Consider the following 15532-nt stretch of genomic DNA (forward strand, 5'->3'; position numbering starts at 1 on the left):
TAGAAAATTTCTCAGCATCACACAAAGCATGTTTATGAATAATCCCAAGTATTTTTCTAGTTTCTCTGAAATAAGAAGCCAAAGGTAGAGAAATCTATGTTTAGTAATTAACATCTAATATTGTATTCTATGTGGAAATGACCTAGATACTCAATACATTTTATCATTTAGTTTATCAAAATTCTATGATTTCTAGTTACCAAAATGTTTTGAAGATATCCTAAGTACATACACCAAAACACAGAATTATTGTTAATATTTCACCAAAACACTTTTGTCTTCTTCACATCTATTTAGTTTCCTTGTTCCCAATAATTATATTCAGATGGCCTACAAAATTTGTGAGACATTAGGCAAACTCAGCTATTATTCTAAGGTATTTTTATGCTGACAAATTTTGTAAGGACAACATGTTTGTATCATACCTAACGCTGGTTGCTGTGGAGGCATGTTTATTTCAATCAAACTGACAAACTTAAACAAGCTTTCTTTTCCCAAAGATTGGTTTAAAACCATGTTAACGTGAAAGACATTTGAGTTAGTTTCCATGATATGCATATAAGCACTTACTTTAAGCTAATTAAACAGAGCTCTTTTAGAAGTTATATCATCTGGAGGTAAAACTCTCACACATATGTAACACACACACACACACACATATAGACACACATACACAGAGACTCCACAGGTATTGTTTTAAAATTACTTCTATGAATCAGGTATAGTAATACAAAGCTTACTAGTTATGAAAGAATAATTGAATCCAACATTTTTTCAGCTTTTTCTAGTAATATTTGTGGAGAAGACACTTAAGATGATAGATGTTGGGCAAGAGCACATCTATAGCTGTTTTACTCTTGATTTTCCTTTTTTCTCCGTCAGTCTTAGGAATTGGTGATGGGCTTGATAACAGTTCCTGGTAAGGTTTGCAAGCTTTTTGAGATAAAGGAAATTGGTGGAATCTGAACTGCCTCTAGAGTTGCATTTCCAGTTTTGCAAAGATTTGTAAGTTAAGCACAGTTGCTCTTAATTCCTCAGAATTTGGGTTGCAACTTAAACACCACTATACGTTGGTCTACCTGTCCAAGTGCATCATCCCTAGTTTGGTTATTTCACTCTGGGTGCTTAGTTTTATTTTAACTTAGGGAAGAATGCCTGTAAAAAAATTCCTATCAGGCTCTGAATATCAGCTTCCAGTTTGGCCAAATTTCAATAAAATCCTTTCAAATAGCTTATCAGGTTTCAGCTGGGACAAACAGTAGGTATGCCCGGCAACATTGAACACTATTAATGTTTCACCTTGCAGTCTCCCGCAAAATCTGTCCCCATCTTGCTAACTCTGGAGGGGCTCCTGCTGGCCCTCCTTCATCATGGGGGTGTTCGTAAAGCCATGACCTAACTGACTTTTCTTTTAGGTCCCTCTTCTAACTTGATTTTTTATTAGCTTTTTGCAACAAAACTTTCAAGAAGGTTATTTTGGAATTTTGAAGTCTTTGCTTTTTTTTTTTTTTTTTTGTGGGGAGGGATCTGTCCTGCGTTAACATCTGTCGGCAATCTTCCTGTGTTTTGGTCCTCCCCAAGCCCCAGTGCATGTTTTTCTGTCTTAGTTGTAAGTCATTCTAGTTCTTCTATGTGGGCCACCATCACAGCATGGCAACTGACAGACGGGTGGTGTGGTTCTGTGGCCAGAAAGTGGACCTCGGCCGCAGAAGTGGTGAGTGCTGAGCTTTAACAGCTGGGCAATCAGGGCTGGCTCATTGAAGTCTTTGCTTTCAAGCGCATTTTTTTCAAGTTCTCATCTAATTGGAACGTTCCTCCTAATGGCCAATGTAATTCCCGTGAGGCTGGTGGCGGTTTGACTGGACCCTTAGCCACAAACAGAGTGCAACCCGCACTTCTGTCTGACGACTTCTGACTGCAAAATGGGGTGCAACTGTATTTTTGTTTGACCACAATTTGGGGCCCCTAACCCGAAGATTATCGAGTGAAGCCCCCAGGACACAAAACAAGGTCAGTATGATTTGCCGTTCTTTGTAAATGTTTACAGCTTCTAGAACCTTAATTTTTGAGCAATGGTGCCAGAAGGTGACACGCTTAACTCTTTAAAGATTAAAGATTTCCCTGTTCCATGGCTCTTAAACCTGCTGTGAAAAAGACGAGTTCTAAACACTCAAAGGAGCCCCAACGTGGCCACTGTAATTTTAATTATCCCGAGTTATCTGGCCAGCCATTTACAGTTATTCCTATTTTGTTAAGCACTTGCCAGTGTCAGCACGAAGCCAGCCGGAGTTCCAAGGGGAGGCTGCCCATTTGGGAATGGCGGGCTCTTAGAGGCATGACTTCTATTTTAATTTTAGTTCTGTTTTACTGCAAAGTCTGAGCAATTTCTGGGGACAGTGTGGTGGCTCAGAAATGAGCTGTTTGTGAGTGTCACTTCCTAAAAAGGTCTTGAACACCCTCTTACGTGCCTCGGTTTCTTCTGCCATACACTAAACCTGCTGCGGGTGCTCGGAGCGTCGGATACTCAATCCTTATGTGTGCATCCCTGGAGGGGCCTTGAATTAATTAATGTGAATGATCACAATGGAGTTCCCTGTGGGACGGCGATGCGTCATGAGGATTAATCCTCTGACACTGCCGTTAGGTTCTCAGTCCCCTGAGAACAACTTTTGCTGGAAAGAGCTGGTGTCCCTTCTCTTGAGCTGAACAAGTTTGGACACTCATTTCTCTATCAAACAGTTTTTTTTTTGAGAATTATAGATACAATTCTTTCCAATTTAAAGCCAAATTAGAAGATCAGCCTGCCCCATTCACTCCAAAGCTCTCCCTATGGTCCCCTCACCTAGGACATTCTCCCTAGGTTTCTCTTTCCTAGGAAATGTACTGACAGCTTCCTTGAGACACTTAGTCTTAAGGCACAAAACAGCTCATATAAAACTCTGGATGATTGGCTTAAAATAAGGAGGGCTGGGTTTCAGGAGAACTCACCAGGGGCACGCAAAGAATGCAGTGAAGCTAGGTGGGGGGTGTGGTAGAATGGGCCCCTGCTTGTACCAAACACAGGTGCAAAGTAGATTCCAGGTGGTCTCATGAGGGATTCTCTGAAATCCTGCTGAATACACCAAGAAATGTCAATGCAAAGAATCCATCATCAATCCATAAATCAAATTGGGGTGAGTGTATTATATGAGCCAGTTTTGAGGTCTATAACCCAGGAGAGTGACCATCCCCAATGAAGGTAGCGTTCTGAAGAAGCAGGGTGTACAGAACGGTTATATGCCATGCTGGAACAAGGGACATACATCACACAGGACAGGAATATCCCTCATACTACAGTCACGAGACGCTTTCCTAGCACAACAGGTCAGTGGTCACTAGATGAGCACAGCAGATCAGAAATGAATTCTTAGCTTCTGGGAAGAAATGCTTGTCCAGAAAGAAATGCTGATATGGGCGTGAGGCGTAATCCCTGACTTTAAGGGCATCATTCTTGGCTTTGGGTCATTGCCCATGTTTACGGCAGATGGACAATGCATGCTCAACAGGTCACGTCAGGCCTTTCTGGAAAAACAAGGTCAGGCTGAATTTGTTTTAAACTAAATGACTTCTTCATATTCCCCCCAATATTGACTTTTCTTATTACATTTCCTTTCTTCATCATCACCAATGTTAAAGTGTGTGACAAAACCTCTGACAGTGTCCTGGCTAGTGGGTCTTAGGCCCATAGAGTCCAGGTCCCCCTGCTATGCCCAGGGTTCTGGCAAGACAAATCAGCACACGGAGTATTGAGTTGGGGTGCTCGGTACCCCTCCTGCTCCCCGTGCTGTCTGCCCCTGGTTATGGCGGTGGGGCTGGTGTGGAGGATGAGCAGTCCTTCTTGGGATCATGACAGGGTTTTCAGGCACCAGGCCACTGCCATCCCCAGATCCACGTAGGGGGCTGGCTGCTTTGGTGGGAGAGGGCACAATCACGCAATTTGGGCATTCAAACCACTGGGCTTTATCAGGATCCACACACATGTCCCTATCCGGCTCTGAAGGTCCCATTCTTTCAGACAAACCCTTTCTTGTGGGAAAGCCGGTGAGGCTGTGAACTCGTGCTGAGATGCTGTGACCTGTCGAGTGGGGCTCTGGGGCTGGCTTTCAGGAACAGTCGCCCTGTGGTCACAGAGCAAAGAGATGCTTTGAAGGTGTTCACAGAAGACTTCCTCTGGCCCTGTCCTGAATGGGGATGTTAGAGTCGAGGCGTCATGCGTCTCTGCACGCCCTGCCGAGCAGAGATAAGACTCCCGGCCCGCCCTAGATCTCGCAGCCCTCATTCCTCACCTCACCTCACCTCACCTGACCTGTCTGGACAGCATCTGCCCCACCCCCAGCCTTGCCTCCATTCTCACCCTCACTGCAGGCCACTGCAGAGGCCACCTCAGAGCCGATGGCTGTCGTGAGCCTCGGCCCACTAGCTCTCATTCCCGCCGTGGCCCCTCTCTGCTGCTTCCATGGGCACCAGGCCAGCTCAGCCATGCCAGCTCCGCCTGGGAGGTCTGCTTGCGGGAGCCCCTTTCCTGATTGCTCTGGGTGGATGGAGGAGCATGACCCCTGCAGGCATTTCAGGGGGACTGACGCTCCCAGGGGCCCGGACATGTATGGACTCGTAAGGGGAGCTGGGGGTGCGGCCAGGAGGAGCCCACCCTGTCTTCCTGAGTCGCCCAGGTTGGGGTCCCGGGGAAGCTCCTGATGTTCGGATGCAGGCGGCTGCTCCATCCCGCCCAGCGCGCGCCAAGGACTCCTGGCAGGCCCCTCGCTCCAAATCTCAAGGAAGCGCACCGATTCTCTTCGTGGTGTGGTTGTGGGTACCTAAATGAGGCGCGTGCAGTCTCAAGTGTATAATGTGTCCATAAGGACGAGGAGGTGCAGGCAGGGCCATGGTCAACGTCCATCTCCCAAGGTCAGGCTCTGCCGTCCCTGGGAGGGAGCTCCCTGCTCCCCTGCTGCTCTGGGGGCCCTGGGGGGCCTTGGTCTCCACTTCTCTGCTAATTACTCAGGCGAACCACCTCTCCACCCTTGCCCGGCTCCTCCTAATGCTGGACGCTCACCAGCTTCCTCTATGTCCTTGCTGTGTCCAGGTCCCCAGATGTATTTGTGCCTGTTTGTGACCACAATTGTGAGCTATTGTCACAAGACCTCATGTCTCCTAAAACACTGTGGAAATGAAGACAATGCTAAGGGGAAAAACCAAGTCTGATTATTTGCAGCTCCTGCAGCCAGGGAGCCGGGGCGGGAGGGAGCGGGGGAGACTTTGCTGTGCTGTTACATGCGCACATGTGAGCTGTTACTGTGTGCGTGTATCGTATATCCTAGACGTGTCTATAACGTACACATGTAATACATGTTACGTCATGTATATGCTGATACGTTAAAATGTTTTCTACGTATAGAAAGCTTCTTTATAGGAAAAAGGTGGCTTGGGGGCACCTGATGGGGTCCTGGGGAGGCACGGTATCCGTGGTTGCTGGGAGCGCATTGGGCTTTCTCTGGTCCATCCTAAATCCGTAGTGGGGACGAAATCAGTGAAGCCGGCAGTCACTGACCAGGCCCGGAGGTTTGGGGCGATGCACGGGTGGCTGTTCACTCCCGGGCTGTCCTGGAGACCGAGGCCTGACGTCCTGCAGGTCTGAGCGCAGAGAGCAGGCCGCTGCTGCCCGGTCCCCACGGCGAGTGTTCGGCTGCCTGGGTGGCTGCAGGTGGTGGTCACGGTTCCGTGCTTGTGAGCAGTCTGGCTGCTGTCCGTTCGTGTGCTCAGTCTCTCGCCACGATCTCTAAGGTGATGTTTTCTGAACAGGTGTGTCTGTGAGGACCGCCGGGCAGCGTGAATCTCCAGTGCGCCAGGCCCCCCTGGAGAGACTCCTGAAGACTGCTGTGTGCACGTGTGGGAAGTGGGGTGGGCAGCGCATCCTTATTTTTAAGTAACCCCCAGGCCACGCATGCAGTCTGCGGCCCGTGGGATGACCACGGCTGGCCCATAGTACTCATCAGCGCCCAGACCGGACCTTGTCCCAACTGAGCAGGAGGTTGAGGGCATTTGAGTAAGAACGGAAACAAACGCTTATCTTGGGCTTATAAAAGTACGCACAAAATTAAGGCCCCTCCTCTGTAACTGAGATCTTTGCAGCTTTCTGCTGTGACCCCGGGTGTGCTGGGCATGCACGTCCCACTCCTGAACCCCAGGCCCTCTGTCCAGCAACAGGTGCAGGGCGACCGCTGCGTCCTGACCGTTTCTCGGCCTGGCCCACTGTCCCTGGATCTCAGAACATCCGCTGCCAGGTCCTGCCTTTTGGGCTGAGTGGTATGGTCGAGACAGGTAGAGGGGGTCCTCTGGTCTCCAGACCACGCAACCCTCTCGGAGTCATGCACTAGGGGAGCTTCACAGTGAGAGTCTTGTCCCAGTCCTTCCAGAACCTTCCGTGTTGACCAAAGTCATCCCTGGAGGTGTGGGGCGAACAGTACCCTGAGGTCCAGTCACATCTCACCCCCAAGACCACCTGGAAGAAACACGAGGATCGCCTGCATCTGAGCCCACGGCCCCGTGAGGAAAGAACATTCTAGAAGCATGGAAGGAGCTCAGGGAAGGGGTATCTGTCCCTGGCGTCCACCCCTGATAACTTCAGTAGGTTGTCTTCCCGAACGGGAGGCCCAGTGTAGTCTGCACAGATGGCCGCTCTGGACTCAGTTCCGAAGGGTCTGGCCCTCAGCCTCTGTCCCGGTGGGTCCCCGGTTCTGGTCCTTCAGGCTGTGGTACCCGGCCCCTGGCTGTGCGGACTGTGTGCTCCCGCCCAAAACCCCACTTTTGGGCAGACTCAGACCTGCCCTACTCCCTGGCTGTGGGGTATCTGCTTGTCTGGAGGAGCGGCCAGCCGGCCAGTGGGAAGGAGACCCGAGGGTGGTGATGATGAGGCTGAGACCCCGCCTGGCCGTGTCCGAGCAGGGCCGAGGGCTGCCTGGGGCCTGCCAGCTCCCTCAGCAGATGGCCGGCTCCTCCTGAGGGGCCTGGACCCGGCCTCCCCTCGCAGGTCCCAGCCTGCCCCCTCGTCCTCCTTCCCATCGGGGAGGGCTGGCTCCTGTCGGGAGGAGGAAGTTTCGCTGCTGCCATCTGAGGTCCTCGGCCTAGAATAGTGCTGGTTCTGACGTCAGGAGGCCGTTGGCTCGACGGGCCTCAGACTCCTTGTCTGCCTGCCGTGTGGTGGCTGGAGCTCAAATCCTGGCAGGTGTCCTGACCTCCCAGCTGGTGTTTTGGCAGGGCCCTGTGGGGCTCCCTACACAGGCCGTTATGGGGCTAGCCCAGCACTAGAGCAGAGGTTACAGGCAGGTTTTGGGGTTCCCCTGCTGTGGCTCCCCCTTTTATGCACATCACCCTGCCTTGCCAGCTGCTCTTGAGATGCAGCCCTGAGTCCTGTGACCTGACCCCTCTCCGGGACGGCTGCAGCGTCAGCTGTGTTCCACTTGCACCTGTCGCGTGGAGGCGGGAGCACCTTCCGACAAAGCTTTCGAGGGGAGAGCCTGTCCAGCGTCTGCCTCCTTGGCCGTTCCCCAGCGCCTTCACACCGTTGCCGCTTTGCACAGTTTCCCGAGTTCACAGTTGCGTCCGCAGGGGCTTCGTCTGGTGCAAGCTGCTCCCCGACCTGGGAATCGGAACTGCTTTCTCTCACGTGGTTTTCATTCTCATTGCCTTATAACCAGCGTGGCTCAGCGTCCTTTCCCTTGGTTTCAGGCTATTTGGATGTCTTCCGGGAGACGCCTGTTCAATGCTCTTGGCCATTTCTCTACGGAACTGTGTGGTTTCTGTAATTGATTTGCAGGAGTTCCCTGCATATTCTGGACACGTTGTCAGTTGCATGTTTGTAGGCAATATTGGGACAGACTTTGAAATGGACCAAAGGTGACTTCTGTCTTCAGTGGGAAGCAAGACACTGTCCCGCCCCCCCAGGTGATGTGAGTGGTGGGGGCTCCGCCCTTTCCACCATCTTTGGGCTATTTTACAACTCTGCCCATTGTAGAGAATCAAGGCCATGGGAACGCTCTTCTTGGAAGGATGGTTGACTCCTCCCTCTCTCAGGAGGACAAATCAGATGCATTTGAAAATGGCTCTATTCACAAGGTCCTTTAGCATTCTTGGTTCCACTACATCCACGAGGTAGTTTGAATTCTACTTAGAACTCCTTATAAGCCCTTAATTGCTGAGTTCAATAAAGTTTTTGAAATTGTTCATTATCTGTCTACATGAGCCTGGTGAGCACACCATGATTTAAAATCAGTCCTTTAACATGTCTCAAATGTCTTCTCCCACATGGGCCCACGTATCCTGGGTCCAGGAAGTTCTGTGCCCGTGGCGGGGGCTCAGGTGACCTGGTGCTGAGGAGCAGAGCTGGGGGATGCCAGCCACCCCATTCCTCCAGACTCTGCGTCAGCTGCTCCCCCGGAAATCCCCCCTCAGTCCCTTTGGTTGTGTGGCCTCTCAGCTCCCAGCACTTTCCCCTCACTGCACTCATCACGCTGTCCTTACTTCATTGTTTGCAGGATGATTTACCTACTTCTGCCTCTGCGCTGGTTTCTCACTTCCTTGAGGACAGAGGCCACATTGACCCCTCAGCATGGGGCGCTCAATGGCTCCCGGTGAGGGCAGAGTGCCTGTGGTGCATGGGTTTCCAACCGACCAGTGGACGGCACCCTTGCAGATCCTGCAGGGCTTCTGTTCTCTCTGAGCCTCTCCAGGTTGGAGGCACCACCTCGGGTGGCCTGTCCCCGAGGGCAGGAATCAGATCAGGAGGGTGTTTGCCATTTCTAAGAGGCAGTGGGAAGCACCTTGGGGTCAGAAGACATGGGTACCAGCCGTGACACCCTCCCTGCTGGCATGGGGCCGCAGGCTCTGTAATTCCGAAGTTTCTTCAATGGTAAGGTTGTGACAGTGACCCCAGCTTTGCAGGGTGTTGTACAAAGGGTGCACAAAGTAATAGCAGGTCCCTGTCATGGTCAGTCTTCTGTGCCCGCCCCTGGCTGGTTATCAGACGCTAGTCCAGGTGCTGCTGTGCAGGTGTGTGTATATGGTTAACATCTGCACTCAGCACATTTTAGGTAAAGCAGATGAGCCTCCATAATCTGGGTGGAACTCATCCAATCAGTTGAAGGCCTTAAGAACAAAAAACAAGGTTTCCTGGACGAGAAGGAATTCTGCCTCAAGATGGCCGCCTCAACTCCTGCCTGAGGATTCCACTTGCTGGCCTGCTCTATGGATTTCAGACTTGCCAGCAAAGCCCCCTACAAGCCCAGGAGCCAGTTCCCTGAATGGAATCTCTCTCACCGGCATCTGTGTGGATGTGTATCTGGCTGTAGCCCTCGCCATGACCCTATCTGCGTGTCTTTGCCTGTCTGTCTATCTTCATCACCACCTTCTCTCTATCTTTATCCATCTCCTGATGGTTCTGTTTCTCTTGAGAACCTTGACTAATCGCCTCTGAAAACTCTAATGTCAAGACACTGTGTGCACGTCCGACGTGGTTGTTACATTTGATGCTCGCTTTCGAGTTTCACTCAAGTAGTAGCATTTTGGTGATGACCGTGTCAGCCAGCTGTGCCAGGCTGTGCTGTGATAACACACCCCCCAGATGAAGGGGCTGCAGCCTCCTGGGCTTATTTTTCTCTCACAGCCACGTCTGCTGCAGTTTGGCTGGAGCTTCTCTGCTCTAGGATACAGCGCAAAGGAGCAGACCCTTTCTGGAACATGTCATTCTCAGGGCTGAGGGACAGAGCCATCATGGTCCATGCAATGAGCACTCCCGTGCACAGCCTTTGGCCCAGGCGGGTGTCCATGGTGTCATGAGCATCCTCATCCCCCGGGGCAGCATGCCACGGAGGGGTGGGGCGGGGAGTATGCGGACAGTCACTGACTTGCTCCCGGATGAGGACACGCACAGGGAGCTGGGAGCCCGCTGCCTGAGAGCAGGTGTGTCTACCAGGCCTGTCCTCTGTGCCCTCCTGGGTCTGTCATTGTGTTGCCTGATGCTGATGGCACCTGACCTTGTCTGGCTCTTCCGACACTGGCTGTGGCTGGACCCCCGGCTTGTTTGTCTCTTTCCCCTGGCCTAGCATTCTGTAGCCTACACGTGAAAAGGGCCCAGGGATGGTAAGGTTGGCTCACCAACCCAAAGCTATGCCAATGCAGAGACCAAGCTGCACCATGGAACCTCCCCCAGTCCACTTCTGTGCTGGGTCCTGGGCTGGGTCCCCAGGTCTCGAGAGCAGGAGTCTGGCAAATGAATGTGGATGCCTGGAGGAGGGACCAGACTTCCCTGCAGGACTGCAGGGCTCCTGTGGAGATGGACGCAGGGGGATACTGAGTAAGAGAGGCCGGCACAGACCAGGCCCTGGGTGGTGGGGAGCGTTCTGCTTGGAGCATTAGGGAAGACTGAGAAAGGAGGCCTGGGGCGCAGAGCTAAGAGAAGGGTCTGTAAGAGTTTGCCGGGTGCATACAGGGAAGGGACACTGGGAGAAGGGAACAGCATGAGCAGAGACTCGGGGTGGGAGGCAGCGAGAGGGACCCAGGTAATCGATTGCTGAGCATGCGGGACAGGGCGCTGTGCGTGTGTGTTCCTGGAACCAACTCCTTGTTTTGAGCCGAATTGTGTCGTCCAAATTCCAATCTTGAAGCCCTGACCCTAGGTCCTCAGAATGTGGCTGTATGTGGAGCTAGGGTCCTTCAAGGGGTAATAAGTTACAATGGGGTGGGCCCTGATCCAATAGGATTGGGGTCCTTATAAGAAGAGGGGTCAGGATGCAGACACTCACAGATGGAGGACGATGTGAGGACACGGGGAGAAGAGGCCGTCTACACGTCCCAGAGAGTGGCCTCAGGAGAATCCCCTGCTGACGCCCTGATCTGGGGTGTCCCGCCTCCTGAATATGTGAGTTACAGCCGCCCATGCTGACTAATACACACCCCACACGTGGTCCTGCTTCTGGCCTGGGCCAGTGCTGGACGCTCCTCCTGCCGGGGCCCGGGCTGGTCCTGCTCCCCACAAGGCCCGTGTACCCCCTCTCTCCTCATCACACTGTTTCCGGGCCGCCCTCCTCACCCTCGGAAGCCCAGGGGCTGGAGAGCCGAGGGCAGGAGGGGAGGGAGGACTGGAAGGTCATGGAGCTGTGAGGGTGTGGACAGAGCCCCGATGCATGACTCGGCCAGGCTGTGGGTTCCATGTGGCATCAACATAGGCAGTTAAGGAATTTTCCAGGTATTTTATTGTTGTTCTAGAAAAAGAAACTGTAAAGACAATCCAGGGGCTATAGAAACTTCAAGAAGGAGAAAAGCTATCCAAGCTCCCACTGTGGGCTTTCCTTTGAGCCGTCTCTCTGTGCAGGGACCTGGCAGGTGGGGCGGGGCCGCCTCTGCTTCCTGTGCTCATCCATGTCCTCCCCGTCCAGAGATGCTGACTTGCCCTTTGTTCAGAGTCGTGAGGGGGCACTGGTTCCTGGGTTGGTGAGGTCGGGGGTCTGGTTGGGTCCACCTGGCCCGGCTCCCTGAGGCCTCGGTTCTCTCCTTGGTGGTCTCGTCTCTTCCCTGTGCCCCGTGGAGCAACCTGGAGTTCCTGTGGATCGTGACACAGGCCCTGCCGAGCACAGGACGGAGTGCCTGCTGCCCTGCTCTCCTGGCCCTCTTCCACTTCTGTCCATCAAGGCCATATCCCGATCCCGCCCCCTTGGTGAGCTAGTCACTAGGCTCCTCCCCAGGAAGCCATCTGGTCTGACACTGACCCTCCCCAGGTGGTGCCGCCCCCACCCCCCAGGGCTCCTGCCACGGCCATGGGCGCAGGTCCTCCTCCTAGCAGTCTCCTTAGGTGGTGGTGATCTGAGTGACTATGAGGGGCACACCCAGAAGCTTCCCTGCTGGTTGATGATGGCCCCTGGGTCTCTGGGCCTTGATGGCAGATGCTCCCACTCAAGGATCTGAAACCGGGCGTCTCCTCTTGGGACCCCATGTCCTAGAGCATGGCATCATGCGGTTCGCATGCAGGCCCAACCCTGCCCAGGTGGCCATGGGAAGGCTGGTCCTCCACCTCCTCCCTGGTGACTGACACACCGACCTGTGGCCGTCCTGGTGAGGGATGTTCGGCCCCGAGGCCTCAGCGTCCACACAGGTCCGGCAGCTCTTAGTGGCTGCTGTGGCTGGGCCTGTGGGAATCCATTAGCCCCGCTTGGTTACAGCTGCTGTCCACTCGATTGTCCACTGGGGGTCAGGGGGCAGGATGCAGCCTGTGGTGGCTCCAAGGCCCGAGGGCGAGGTAGGGGTAGAGGTGGCCATGAGGTCACAGGGCAGTAGGTCAGCGTTTGGCGAGGTCAGAAGCAGAGGAGCAGGTCTGCACAGCAGCTGAGCAGCATGACCTGAGGGACCCGGATGCTGTCTGGGGTCTGGGGCGGCCCTGGACGTCTGCCCAGGAGGAACGGCCCTAGACCCCTCGCCCGATCATGTTCCTGTAGTCGGGGACGATCGTCCGCTTCAGCTCCACCACCGAGGAGAAGATCCATTTCACCTGCAGCAGGCGGGCCAGGGGTGAGCGTGGCCTGGACCCAACGCCGGCCTCCGCCAGGGCCTGCCTGCCCTGCACCCGGGCAACGTGACGGTGGGCGGGCCAGGGGTGGCGGCTGGCCCAACGCCGGCCTCCGCCAGGGCCTGCCTGCCCTGCACCGGGCACGGCGGCGGCCAGGGAAGCGTGGCCTGGACCCAACGCCGGCCTCCGCCAGGGCCTGCCTGCCCTGCACCCGGGCCACGTGACGGTGGGGGGTCGAGGGGAGGATGACATGGGGACATGGTGGGGACAGCGAGGGGACAGGGAGGATACAGCGATGGGAACGTGTTAGGAAAGTGAAGTCTTAGAGAGCGGACAGCAAGGGAACAGTGAGGGGACATCAAAGGACAATGATGTCATGGCAAAAGGACAGTGATGAGACAATGAGGGGACAGTTGTGGACAGTGAGGAGACAGGGGAGAGTGAAGGGACACTGGTGGAACACTGTGCAGACATGGAGGCGTCAGTGTTGAGACAGTGAGGGGACAGAGAGGGGAGGGTAAGAGGATGGTGAGGGGACATGGTGAGGACAGTGTGGGGACAGCATGGTAACAGCGAGGGGACGACATGGGGACGGCCTGGCCCACCTTGTAGAGGGTGATGGTGGCGCTGTAGCACACGCTGAGCAGGAAGAGCGTGATGAAGGTGGAGATAGTGGTCCACAGCCCGTCCAGCTCCCCGTCCTGGGCCTCGGCACAGCTCTCGTCCAGGACCATCTCTGCACAGGGAGGGGGTGGTCAGTGCTGTGCCTGCCCGAGGGGGCTGGGCAGGGCCAGCGGGTCCTCGGGGGGTGATTCTGTCTGTGGCAGAGTGGGCAGGGCAGGTGGGATCCCTCAAGTGGGCTGGGTCAGTGGTGCCCTGAGGTCAGGCTCTGTGCTTTGACCTCAGTCCCCCATTCCTCCAGCCGGGACTCTGAGTCTTGGCCAGTGACCCAGGTCTCATCACTGACCCAGGTCTCAGCCGGGCCAGTGGGGGACCAACCGTCTCTTCTGCTCTGACCTGTGCAGGGCCCTCTGGTGAGAAGGCGCCCGAGTCCTGCAGGATGGTGGCTCAGGCCCTGCCGCCTCTCTCTCGGGGAACAGGAACTGAGGGCAGGAGGGTCAGCAGAGCCTTTGGGCAGCTGGGCCCCTGCCCCAGGGAAAGGCCGAGACAGGATTGGATGTGTCCCCAGTGCATGAGCCGTGGGAGTGCTGGGGACAGCTGGGTGTGGGGGTTTGTGCCCCAGGGAAGCAGAGGGCTGGTTTTCGGAGTTGGTCAGTGTGGTCAGTGTGAGGACGAGCACTGGGCAGCCCGTGGGGCGTGGGAGGGGGTGGGGTCCAGCTGGTGTCCAGGCTGAGGGTTCAGGAGACCAGGCTCCGTGCTCTGTTGGGCAGGTGCCAGTTGCCCTTGTGTGAGGATCCAGTGTGTAAGGCCAGCTCTGTGTGTGTGTGTGTGTGTGTGCATGTGCACATGTATGTATGTGTGTGGAGCTGGTGTGTGGGCTGGCACTGCTCAGTGAGAGGGGCTTGTTTTCAATGGGTCTGGACTCAGTGCCCACTCAAGGCCACCTGCCTCTTTGGGCTTGGCAGCCGATCCTGCTCTCCTGGGCGGCCTGCACAGGTTCCCACACTCTGGGTCTGATCCGAATGGGACCCACTCTCCCGTAATAGTGACAATGTGGCCTTGGAACCTGGCTGCACCGCTGCCTGCAGGCCTGGCCAAGCACCAGAGCTCTGCCTCAGAAAGAACCACGACTGCGTCGCAGGGTCCCAGGGCCATGCTGGGTGCTTTATTTCATGCTGGGTGCCCGGGAAGGTATGTACACAGGGGTGGGGGCTCAGGTGTCCTCGTGAGGAGGGAGGGACGGCTCGCCGGGTGCCGGGCGTGTGGCTCATTTACCCGGGTTCTTGGAGATGTTCTTCTGCATGACGTGATTGTGGAGAGCCTCGTGCATCACCACACACGTGAATGTCGTTCCCTGCTGCCACCTGTCCTTCTCCACAGTGAGCTTGCTGTACAGGAAGTAGGACCCGTCGCTGTCCTTCTGGGCTTCAGTGGTTCTGTACTTGCCCTCTGGCTCTGGATGCTCATTGCTCTGCCACTCGACGGTGATGTCGGTTGGGTAGAAGTCCTTGACCAGGCAGGTCACGCTGACCTTGTTCTTGGACAGCTCATCTGGGTGCGGGGCCAGGACATACACCTGCGGCACCCGGGTTTGCCCTGTGGGGACAGGGGTCAGCACAGATGGTCCCTCCTGGGTGGTACCCTCCCCGTGCCCGTCTGCCCTGCCCTCACCTGTGGCCTTGGAGATGGTCCTCTCTACAGGGGCTGGGAGGGCTTGGTTGTTGACCTTACACTTGAACTTCTTTCCGTTCAGCCAGTCCTGGTGCTGGATGCGGAGGACGCTGACCACGCGGTAAGTGCTGTTGTTCTGTTCCTCGTTCGGCATTGTCTTGGCAGTCTTCACCTCTGTGCCGTCCACATACCAGGTGAACAGGACATCGGAGCTGTCATGGCTCACGTCCACAACCAGGCAGGTGACCTCAGGCGTTCGGGTGATCATGAGGACGTCCTTCGGTTTTGGGGGGAAGATGAACACGGAAGGCCCTCCTAGCAGCTCAGGAGCTGGTGGGGGAAATATCGCGATGAGGGGGTCAGCACCTGGATGGGACCCCTTTTGGGCACTCGTCCTGCCATGTGCCATGCCTGTGCTCAGGCCACCTCCTGGGAGTAGAGGGTGAGGCCCGGCTGACTCACCTGGGCATTTGGGACACTCGCAGGGACAGGGTGGTGTAGTCGTCTCAACTGGAACTGTGGTTGTTAGCGGCACTGTAGGTGCAGGTGTCGTAGGCTTTGGGAGGACGGGCTCTGGGGACAGACGGCCCTGGGGTGAGCTGACGTCAGGGCCAGGTTTTGGCAGGTCTGAGACCAGCGTGCCTCCCG

General features: G+C 55.0%; 2 gene segments (V, D, J or C); both read right to left on the minus strand.

Annotated features, from left to right (window-relative positions):
* The window catches only part of LOC103546061 (immunoglobulin gamma-1 heavy chain-like), a 170847-nt gene that overhangs the window by 9644 nt on the left and 145671 nt on the right, over positions 1 to 15532 (minus strand).
* Positions 11268 to 15532, minus strand: part of LOC103544849 (immunoglobulin heavy constant gamma 1-like) — a 149212-nt gene continuing 144947 nt past the window's right edge. The window contains 5 exon segments of the C gene segment in view: positions 11268 to 12574; positions 13198 to 13328; positions 14489 to 14809; positions 14885 to 15214; positions 15347 to 15457. Of these exon segments, the coding sequence occupies positions 12491 to 12574; positions 13198 to 13328; positions 14489 to 14809; positions 14885 to 15214; positions 15347 to 15457 (977 nt within the window).

The sequence above is a fragment of the Equus przewalskii genome, chromosome 25 (assembly GCF_037783145.1).
Source record: "Equus przewalskii isolate Varuska chromosome 25, EquPr2, whole genome shotgun sequence".
In the NCBI taxonomy this organism is placed as follows: domain Eukaryota; kingdom Metazoa; phylum Chordata; class Mammalia; order Perissodactyla; family Equidae; genus Equus; species Equus przewalskii.